Below are 11,798 nucleotides of genomic sequence, written 5' to 3' on the forward strand. Positions count from 1 at the left end.
ATTAAAAAACATCATTTTTGTCACAAAAACTCAAATAATTTTTTGAGGGAAAACGGTCCATTATATTAGCTATCTACCATAAAAATTTGGTGATGGTAAGCCAATAAACAAAAAAGTTATGACATTTCAAATATTTCACAAATTTGACACTTAGTGAAAATTTTTTTTTTTTCATTGTTAATTTTTTTAGGACCGCAGTTTGTTGCTGAATTTTTTGTTAAGGGTACCACATGAGGTTAACAAGTTGTTTTCATGATATTTTATTTAATTATTCATAACTATTATAGCATCTATTAGAAAGTTAGACGCGATCCAGTGTTGTGATCTAAAGTCTTGATAGTGTCATATTTTTTATTGTACGTAACTGAAGAAAAATTCTCTCAATAGTGTTGAAACCTTTTGATAAAAGAAACCTATAAGAAATCTAATATTGAAGACAAAAGCTACAAAAAAAGTTTTCTATACAGGTATACGACTAGTTTACCTGCAAAAAGTTTACCTCGTAGAGAACAAGGCGGGTCTATACCCAGGTGATCTAGTATACGTAAAGCAGGTCGGTTTTCTCGACGCTGGTTTTCTCCACAAAGTTAAAATCTGATTACACCTGGGTATAGACCCGCCTTGGTAGAGAATAGACTTTGTTAATCATATTTGGGAGAAAGCGAGTAAATTCAACAACATCAAAAACATGATAGGTATATACCATGAACATACTCACGAAAAAGCTAAAAATATACTACCACTATGGTTATAAAAGATTTAATTGTAAAATTTTTCTTCAGTCTAGCAAACGACACCAAACTAGTCAGTAAAAACTTAAAAGTGATTTTGTTTATTAAAATCTAACGAGCAACATGAGTAGTTGCTTTCTCAACTGTTCCAGGCCGTTTGCAGAAAAAAAGTGTTCGAAAGAGCTACGAAATCTCACCGAAAGCACCATGGATAAACTGAAAGCGGCTGGTTATGCTCCAATGTCTACATTGAATACAAATTTACGCATTTGTACGTCCTGCCGTTTAAACGTTGACAAACGGGCAATCTGTACATCATCGGTGGATCAGGTTGCAGGAAGTTCGAAAACAACAACAACTGAGGAATTACTAGATGCACCGACAACAACTGAGGAGTTACCAGAAGTACCAAGTGATATGACCCATAACGCGGGTAGATCACCTTTTCGTGGTGCGTTATGGGGTAAAGATCTACCAGTGAACCCTAGTCCTGACTGCTTCAAACGAAGAGAACAGGATGTTATAGTAATCAAAGGAACACTTTTAGTCCTTGTTACATTTTAAACCTTGTTGAAAGTGATAAGTCTCGGTTTTCCCAGTTGCCGAGAATGATCTTGAGACAAGGAAAAAAAAAATGAGTCGAATTCAACAATTTGTTTTCTAATCTTTTATTTATTTTGTTCTCTATTTTGAAGAAGTAAGGACTAGGATTCTGATGCATGGACAATATCGGTGTAATTTCTTGGCTTTATCAAGGGATCCGATTTTGCCTGATAAAGGGGCGCGCCTGTGGAGAGTGCATGCTCCACACTCTTCGAAGGGTAGGAACCTTTCAGTTAGAATCTTTTCCTGTGATCAAGTTCGGAATTACAACTGTAAGAAAACCGAATGCTTTATCACTTCTCGATAGTGACAAAGTAAAACGACATGCACTACACAAAGGACACGGGATATACTACAATAGATCAAATATTGGTCGCAGTGGTTTATGTTCCGAACAGAAAAAAAAAAAAAGTGCAGATAGTCTTGCCACGGTACCATCAGCGACATCTGTATCAACAAATCAATCAGAAGATGAGTGCATCCAGAAGGTCAACATCGAACGCATCAACGAAGGGATAGCTGGAATAAAAGTGACTCCGATTAAATGGACGAAGATGGGTTACGTCAATTATCCCGAGAAAAAATACCGTGAAATCAACGAAGCTGTACGAAGAAACCTCTTCAAATTAGGACCTGAGGATGTGGAAAATACAGACTACGATGAGGTAATTATGAATATGAAGGAAAGGTTCTCGAATCTAGCCACGACAAGGAAAGAAAAATTATTGATTTTGTCGATGCTGCCAAGCTCGTGGTCTATTCAAGACGCCATTGATGAGTTCAAAACCAATAGAAATACAGCAAAAGAGGCAAAACAATTCAAAAATAACTGTCTTGCAACCAAAAATGCTAGGTCGAGTACTTCATTAACAGATGAGACAAAACAAAAAATAATTCAATATTTTGAAGACGATGAAGTAAATAGAGCTATGCCTGGCCAAAAAGATTATGTATCTGTAAAAAAAGATGGAAAGCGTCAAGCAATCCAAAAACGATTAATGATGACTACTTTGAAAGAAGCGTATACACAAGGAAAGAAGCGTATCAAGGAAATTAACAAAAATATTAAGGTAGGTTTTTCCTCATTTGCAAGCCTTCGTCCAAGGCAATGCAAGCTTCTATCCAATTCAGGAACACATAATGTTTGTGTGTGCACAACACACGAAAATATTAACCTAATCTTACATAGTTTGAAAAGAATCAATTTATCAAAGGATATTAAAATGTTAACTGGTAGTCTTTTGTGTGAAAATACAACATCAAATTGCTATCTACGATCTTGTTCGGATTGTCCAGATTCTTCATAATTGGAAAATACTTTATTCGCTGAGTTTGAAGAAAATTATATTGATCAGTTATCATTTGAGCAATGGGTGACCACGGATAGGTGTGACCTAGAAACTATTGTAAAACCTGTAGATGAGTTTGTGTCATTTTTTTGCTTGAAATTAGAAAGTTTAATTCCTCACGACTTTATTAAAACAGAGCAATCCCGCTTTTTAAAAAATACGAAAAATACATTACAAGATGGTGAATTTTTCGTCATTTGTGATTTTTCTGAAAACTATAGCTTTGTATTGCAAGATGAAGTGCAGTCCCATCACTGGAACGTACAACAAGCTACAATTCATCCATTCGTTATTTATTTCAATGGAAGTTCGCAAATTGAACATTTTAGTTTTATTGTCATTTCCGAAGATTTAAGACACGACTCCAGATACTGAGTGATACTGTTCATTGCCAAAATGATTAACTTTTTACGCGTTGATAAGGATAAAGAAATCAGAAAGATATATTTCATGTCTGATGCATCAGCATCGCAGTATAAAAACCGTAAGAATTTTTCGAGCCTATGTCAATTTAAATCAAAGTACGGAATTGATGCAGAATGGCATTTCTTTGCTACGTCACATGGCAAAGGTCCTTGTGATGCTATTGGAGGAACCATAAAGCGCATGGCCACAAGAGCAAGTTTAGCCAAAGAACGTGAGCATCCAATTAAAACTCCAAAAGAACTATCCCAACTAACAATTCAGAGCCACAAACAAGCATGCATGTTTAATTATTGTTCAATAATGGTAATGGCAGCTGAATAAAAAATTTGCTCTATAAAGAGCTGAGAAGGTGCTTTTTTAACACAAACTTAGATCAATGTTCAACGTTATGCATTAGAATGTACAAAAGTTGAATCGCCACTTATTAAACGTTTCCAAAGATTCTCATTCGACTAGTCAAGATTGTTCTACAAATGAGCTGGACAAGACATGTTTCCCTCAATTAAAAAGCCAATATTCCACTAAACAAATGTATATGTATAAAAGGATATTCAAAAGACGTACTAACGTTTTACTTGCGTCGCACTTCAGCTATTCCCACATGTTTAACATAAGCATGAATAAGAGCTGAATAAGTATCTTATAAAATCCTTATTCAGCTTCAGTATATTATAAGAACAGTTGATCCAATAGAGGTCAAAATGACGATTAACAAACACATTGTTCAGCAATAAATAAGCCTTGTAAAAGCGATCACACTATAGCTAAATTTCATAAAATGGATAAAATATCCGAAATTCGTATTGAGTTCCGAACGCATTTCAGAGCTCATAAATTATGCTTTCTCAAAACTTTTGAAATAGCTGTTCAGAAAATAAACATGGTCAGTCTCCAGAAATTCAGAATTATTGTGAAAAACAAAAAATAAACATTTAAGCTCAGTATTCCGAGTAAGAGCAAAGTACTGACAAACAAAGCGTGATATTGACTTGATTGGCATAAGAGATAAAATATCTGAAAACAATATCAAATTTTTGTTCCTGGAACTTCTAAATCTATGAAAAATTTGATGTACGTAGATCTAATGAATAGCTCGCAGCTATTGGTAAAATCTTAAAATTACATGCCAATTTCGTTTTAGTAGTTTATTTTAGATATCATTTCCAGATATTTTATATCATATATCTATCAAGTTAATATCACTTTTAGCTACCCATAGTATATTTTCTATTGCTAAGCTTTTTTCGCCTGCTCGGGATGTTTTTCCGTACAAGAAAAATGGAAATTTCTTTGACAGAATTGATTAAATTAATTTCTATAGTCAGCTACATTTGAAATGACATTTCTTCACAACTGAATAAATACTGCGCTCTAAGAAAAATGATTTACTCGGCCATTTCCGAAAATAAAAATCCCATCAAGATATTCGAATATTTTTCTATTCAGGTGGGTTCTGAGGACTAACCCTTCAAATGATTCAAATATATTCATAAAGAGAACTTTTACTTCAATGCATATAGGTTTATGAAAAATACAAATAAAAAAATAATCGAACTATAATTTATAAAAATATTTAGGTTAATTAATCAGTTTTGAACAAACTAAAACTTATTTTGAAATTAGATTAATCATTTCAGACTGTTTTTGCTTTGTGTAAATAAACATTATTTTGACCAACATCGACATAAATTTTCTCACTGTGCGCTAAAAATAGCCGACTGAACTCAGCTTGGATCAGCACTGAACAGGAGCTGAATAATATGCTTGTTCAGTTGTAGATTAGCGTACCATGTGTTGATTAGACGTTGTCGAATAGAAGCTCGAACATGGTCAATATTCAGCTATGAGAAGTTTATATTTTGCACTGGACGGTATAATCATCAATCCTAGGATGGCGCAGATGGCAAGGCATACCGCTGACGATTGGAAGGTCTCGAGTTCGAATCCAGTATATAGGCGATTTTTAAATAAGATTGTTATACTGTCATAATAATAGTGCACACTACATTTATAAAGTGCCCAGAAAAATATTTTTTTTTTGTTTTTATTAGTCTTTAATTATTCTTAGACCAGACGAATAAAAGCTGAACTAAATGCTTGTAAAACGTTTTTAAAGCTGAAAAATAAAGTTGGTATTCAACGACATGCTTTAAAGTTTCTCCAAATTTGTGTGAACAATGCTTTAACAAAGGTTGTCCATGGAAATTATTAAAACGTTATAAAACATGATGCTGGATAAAACTGCCATAATGGTGTTTGTTAAATGAGTGAATGTTAGTTGGGATTTGATTGGGCGAATCGCAGAAAAGAAGAAGATTTAACAAAATTATCATTTTGTTTTACTACTACTGAAGAGTACGAATTAACGGCATCAGAGCTCAACGAGCAATATAATAACGCGAAAACGATCCAAGGAACCCAAAAATTTCAGTGTTTCATTCCATTGTCAGAAAATAAAATTAAAGCAAAACTATACTCGAACTGTACTGATAATGATGCAAAAGTGTTCGATATTGTAAAAAAATTGAATAACAATAAATAAATAAATAAGTATTAATAAAATGTTTTCATGATCTCATAACGCATACCCAAATCCAAAACTTTTAAAGTTTATATGTAACATTTAGAAACTCATCGATCATACTCTAAAAAAAATATCCTGGTAAAAAAAAAATTGTTTTCGTGTAATCTGTTAATTCATTTTAATTTATACATATATACATATACATATAATGTTTATACAAATACTTAATATTTATACATATAATATACATAATACTAATGAATACATGAAAACGACTTGTTTAATTGACGCAAGGCCCTTAACAATAAAATCAGCAACAAACTGCGGTTCCCGTAATAATTTACACCGAAAAAAAATTTTTTTTTTCTACCAAATGTGAAAATTGTGACATGTTTGAAATGTCATAACTTTTTTGTTTATTGGTTTACCATCATCAAATTTTTATGGTAGATAGCTAATATAATGGACCGTTTTCTCTCAAAAAATTACGTTGGTATTCCGATAGGGTTTTGAGATATTTGAGTTTTTGTGTCAAAAATTATGTTTTTTAATGCAAAAAACAAATTTTTTTACTGTGTGTATTTTTTTGGAATCTTTATTTAGTTGTCTAACTTTGTTTCTTTAGTTGTCTTACAATCGAATGAACCGTTTTTGCTGTGCAGCTTTTTGAATATTTTTGAACCATTTTCACATACACCCTTTTGAAAAGTTAGTCGTGACTCAACTTGAAGATTTGATATCGCAAAATGACGATTTAGATGGAACTGGAAAACTGTGCAAAGTTTCAGCTCAATAGAAAAAAATGAATTAAAATATTTACCAAATTTTGGTGCTGTTGCTTGGAATCACTCAGCTGTTATGTTTCCCAGATGGTGCCTATCACCCGGTGCAGACAGATGGCCAACCCCTCTAGGCCCATCTAAATTAGTTCAGCTCCGATACCACCCTTACCAGCAGCTATATTGTTCTTGAGCTTGTCAATGGAATCAAAGTGTGGGCAGGTTGGTATCCATCGTCCACAGTACTGATGAAGACATTTCCTCCGTTGTCTTGAACTTCATTTCCTGTGTTGTCAGTGCCATTCAGCTGTTCGTTGAAGTGCTGCTTCCACTTTTCAATTTCGTCCCCAAGATGCTCCCATCCTTATCCCTACGGGATGCGTTGAGCTTCTGATAGAAGCTCCGTTTCTCTTGCGACCGGCACTGCTGTCCAATCTCCTCACACTCTGTCTTTTCCAAGCGGCGTTTTTTCTTCCGAAAGAGGCGGGTTTGCTGTTGCTGTTTTTGTCTATAGCGTTCTGCGTCTATTCCACGTTCTGCCGGGTCCCTTGCTGCAGCATGACCTCCCATGCTACATTCTTCTCCTCCAGAATCTGTCTATATTCCTCGTCGAAGCAATCGTTTCACCGACTCCGTCCCACGAACCCGACGTTGCTCTTAGCTGCATTGGTGATAACTGCTTTCACTGTTCTTCAGCAGTCCTCAAGAGAGGCTTCATCCAGGTCACCCTTTTCCGGTAATGCAGCCTCGAGGTGCTGCGCGTACGCAGTTGCGACATCCGGTTGCTTAAGTCGCTCTAGGTCATACCGGGGCGGCCGTCGGTACCGTACGTTATTAACGACGGGCACAGTTCAACCATCATCCGATAGTGGTCAGATCCAATGTAAGCGCCACGATAGGTCCTGACGTCGACAATGTCGTAGAAGTGCCGTCCATCATTCAGAACGTGATTGTTTAGGCATAAGGAAGCTGAAACTTCCAAACTTGCATCAGGCTAAGGTTCATTGTATATGTCCAGAAAGTTTAAAACAGTATCAAGGGCACTCGAAATAACTGTGAGCTGCCATGATCTGCTCTACACGATCAGATAATAAAACAGCTCTGTGAAGATCTAGTAATAGGTTCAACTCAAAGTTCGATACATTTGTCCTTGAAACCGAAAAGTAATCTTATCAAATCGTCAACAACCAGCAAAAAACAGTTGTGCTAAATCGGATTACAGTCTGCCCCTTTTCCCATCTCTTCTCCTTCATCGGAATCCAGTTCACCATTTTTAATCTTATTAATAAAATTGTCATTCATCATATCATCTAGGAATTTGTCAAAAAATTATCCCTGCCTCACGTCTATCCAGTGGTAAGACAGCCGATCGCGTTTGGAGGATAAAGATCGCGGAGTCCCCCCGAAACTGAGAACATGATTCCTTTGGCTCACGGTAATGTCACACGCATATCGGACGTCAACACCGGGGCGAAGAAAATGCCACACTAAGCAGACGAGACCTATCCATCTGACAGACGAGGAGCCGTCGTGATGTTGGCCGTGGTCGGTCACTGTCGAGGTGGAGGAATGTGAGACGCCCGAAGTGGAATAAGTTATGAGATGAAGAATTATGCGTAAGCATCAGCGACAAGGTGATACCGAGCCCTCTCGAGAGCCAGTGAGCAGTGCTCCTTACCCGATCAGCGAAACGGAGCATAATTTGAACAAATGGTGTTTTTAATTTCTTATGTTTTGTGACACACTTGATTGAACATAAAAGTAAAAAGGTGTTCAAAATACCAAAACTAAATAAAATAAACACTGGTGTAACAAAATTATAGCTGATATTGGTTTTGGATTACTTTTAAATTTCATAATTCGATCCACGAAGTTAACAAACGCAATGCTAATTGCTTGATTTAAATTATGAAGCATTGATATTGTCTTTTACTCTAGGCGTGCTCAAAAACTGACACGATTTGATAACATGTGATTAGATTTCGCTTAACTTGTGCCCAACTTCTAAAATGAAGCTGTTTTTCTAGCGATTGCTATGAAAATTATTCATACGCATAATAAAACAATTGTTGATCGACATTTGGCATAATCGTGTTATTATTTGGTTATGCCTTTCTGAACGGACCACAGCAGGTTGACAGGCAGCCGGCCGTTGTGTGATCCCCGAGCGGATTGTGATAGTGCGGACCATCATCGCGTTTGGGAACGGTTTGGTGCTTTAGAGTTAAATCCTGTCGTTCCGGGTGTAGTTGATTGTCGTTTAATCTTGTTGCTTTTGTGCTGAACGGAGATTACGATTTGATGGGGAGTTGGAATGTTCAATCTGGGGTTGTGATGGTGGTATAGCTGAGAACAGGTGGGGCTGATTCTGCTATATGTTAACGAAATAGTATAAACGAGAATATTGAACTTTGGTCACATCACAGAATAGGGATGATTTTTGTCACATTTTGACAATTTTGTTCTAAGTATTTTTCTTACTGATTTATTGACGATTTTTTTGACAGGTAAATGTCTGATAAACATAATGGAATCGAAGTTTTCAAAAACAAAAAAAAATCGTTCTCATTCAGCTTTAAATTCCGGACACTCTACTTTGTATGGAAAACATTTCCCACGAAATGTTCAATACTTGAAGTTTAAAAGTATAATAGTGTTTCTCGAAAACATTGAGGAATTATACATAATAATTTGTGTTATATGTTTTTCGATTAGATATATTTTACTGAGAGCTTATGTTTCTGTAATATGAAACAAAATGGTGCTCATTCGATGAAAAATCGATTTGATTTTAACGGCAACACTGTATCCAAATAAAATTGACAGCTTTTTCTCAAACGATCTAAAATGCTGCAGGCCATTTTTCTCTAAGCCTTATAGTTTCAAAGATATAAATTTAGGAAGGTCAGAAAAGGCATGGTTTGTTTTTTAAATTGGTCCAAGGGGTGGTCTGAAAAAATATAAAAATTGGTATACCTATTTGGTGTTCCAAACTTTGGTCAAAACCAGTGGTGCTAAATTATATGTTTGAACATTGTGAATTGTGTGATATTGATCGAAAATCATACGAAAGCTTTGGTAAAATGAAACGGAAGTGTTGTATTGTTACTTTGTTAATCAGTCGACTTCTGAGCACTCTAACAACAAGGTACAAAACGTGGCAATAGGAACTTGAAGGATTTCTTTCTAGGGCGCAACCCCTTAGTGGTGCTGGTCAACGTTGGAGTAGCTCTCGCCATGTGGGTGATGGGCGTGGCCGACGCGCTTGACATGAGCCTGGAAGCCATTGTGGTGGTCGGATTTGTATTCAACCTCACGGTGGGTACCATCGGCTTCATCCAGAGTGTATCCTCCCTTAACGACATCCCCATCACGGTGTTCCCACTGGCTTTTGTGATCTCCGGTGTGACCGTCCTTAACACCGTACTCGTACTTGTACTTGGGATGATCGTGGTGTTCTTCATGGTGTTCCTTGTGCTCCACAGCGTGATGGCCGTGATGTTCTCCGTAGTACTGAGCCGAGGCAACAACGGCCAAGCAGGCAACCAAAGCGATGATCTGTTAAGAAATTTGAAATTCCAATCAATCCGACTCTTTGACGTCCCCCTCGTCTCGCAAAGAACCTACCTTGAACATCTTGGATCTCCTGGGTGGATGGAAGCACTGAAACACTACTTGAAAAAGCTAGTTGAAGACTGATGCTTCCCTCTCAGAACGCACTCCATTTTATACAGGTTTCCCATCCGCATTCAAATCGCATTTTTCCTTCAAAAAACTGAGTGAAAAGAAAAACGCAACCTACCGGGCCTAGGCCTGTATTGGCCGTCGAGCGCCACATGCAATCTCTCGCATACGGCCATGTTCGTAAGATTTGCTTTTTTAGGTTGTTTGTGTCGTTGCTGTAAGTGACGGCACTAGGCCTTGCCACGGAATTAGCCTTTGAGTGGCCAAAGCGGCGCACACCGATGAATCATACACACAAGGTGAGGGAGAGCTATGGCTACGAAAAATGAACCATGCTGCAACATAGTCAATTTCTCAAAGCGATACAGCACGCAATTTTTGGCTGACATTGGATTCGATGCGGCAGCCTAAATTGCGGAGCGCTTGTTTGGCGAATCTCGTAGCCGAGACGTGCGGAGGGAAGAACAAGTGAACAAGTCTGACATTGAATTAATAGGCCACTGATGATTTTTGGCCGAAAATTGCAACATGATGGGTTTATATGGTACAGTAGGGTGGTTCAATAAATGAGAAAAAATAAAATAGTATCTTCCAAATATTACCTATAATGTTATAAAAGTAAAGCTCAATTCAGCTTCAGTTTTTCAGGTGATTAAAAGGTGGCCCAAAGACCATGCAGATTTATCTGAAAATTACTTCACAACTCGATGTTCTATAACTATTATATACATATACTATAACTCGATGGATTTTTCGGTCCTTTCATATTCCCATACATCATGCTCTCCATAAGTCGATATTTCTAAAACTCGATGTCTCCATTAGTCGATGCCACGTAGGAACAAAATTTCCCTCCATAACTCGATATCCATCTAAAAACCCTTTTTTATACAGAGAGACAAGGACCATTCCTGGTTAGACAGTGAAGAAAGGACTTGCAAGTTGTAATAAAAGTTTAAAAACATAAAAATAAAAAAAAAATTTTTTTAGTAGATATAAGGGATTTTTCGAACATTTTGAAAAAAGTTTCCAAAGATATTTTTTACAAAATGCTATTTTCAAAATTATATTTTTTGCTTGCAGAAGTGATCATAAAAGTATTGGAAATATAGAAATTTGAACCTTTGATTTTTAAAATTTTTGGTATCGGTATGTTCTATAACATGAAAATTCTATAAGTCGATGGTCCCTTGAATATCGAGTTATGGAGATTCGACTGTATTTAGTAGTTTTGAAACATGTTCTTAACGCGATAATATATTACTGTTACTACAAATTTATTATATCTATGGAAAAAATGCATTTTCTTAAGCATTAGAAAAAAACATGCTGGAAAACTAGTCATATAAAGGAAAAAATATTCGTCAATTTATTCAAAAGCCACTCACAAAATTAGCACCTCTTCATAATAAAGTTCGATGATTCATACTAGCACCAATGTGGATATGTTGACCCGTATAGGCCTGAGTGAAAGCGAAAATTCTAAAACCCTCACCGCTCATCGAATTCTTAATGGATTCAAATGATTTTAGTCAGTATACTGGCCCACATATCAAGTTTCAAGAAGTGGACAGAGGAACGGGAAAATATTCCTGTGGGCGGACTTATTCCGGTAGATCACTGGATCAGGTAGGAGGTAGGCAAATTTCAAGTTACCGATATTTTTTCGGAATCGGTTATAATGTGGCCACTACATGACGGA

The 11,798-nt window shown here is 36.4% G+C and overlaps 1 protein-coding gene across 1 annotated transcript; it reads right to left on the bottom strand.

Moving 5' to 3' along the window:
• Positions 1–9,486: 9,486 nt before the first annotated feature.
• LOC5565431 (cuticle protein 19) lies at positions 9,487–10,142 on the bottom strand. Its single transcript, XM_001649762.2, has 2 exons — positions 10,040–10,142; positions 9,487–9,970 (listed from the first exon to the last, which is right to left on the bottom strand). Exons 1-2 carry the CDS (start codon positions 10,046–10,048, stop codon positions 9,614–9,616), a joined length of 366 nt encoding a protein of 121 aa, XP_001649812.1. The 5' UTR covers positions 10,049–10,142; the 3' UTR covers positions 9,487–9,613.
• Between the last annotated feature and the right edge of the window lie 1,656 nt (positions 10,143–11,798).

This window comes from Aedes aegypti, chromosome 3 (assembly GCF_002204515.2).
Source record: "Aedes aegypti strain LVP_AGWG chromosome 3, AaegL5.0 Primary Assembly, whole genome shotgun sequence".
NCBI lineage: Eukaryota > Metazoa > Arthropoda > Insecta > Diptera > Culicidae > Aedes > Aedes aegypti.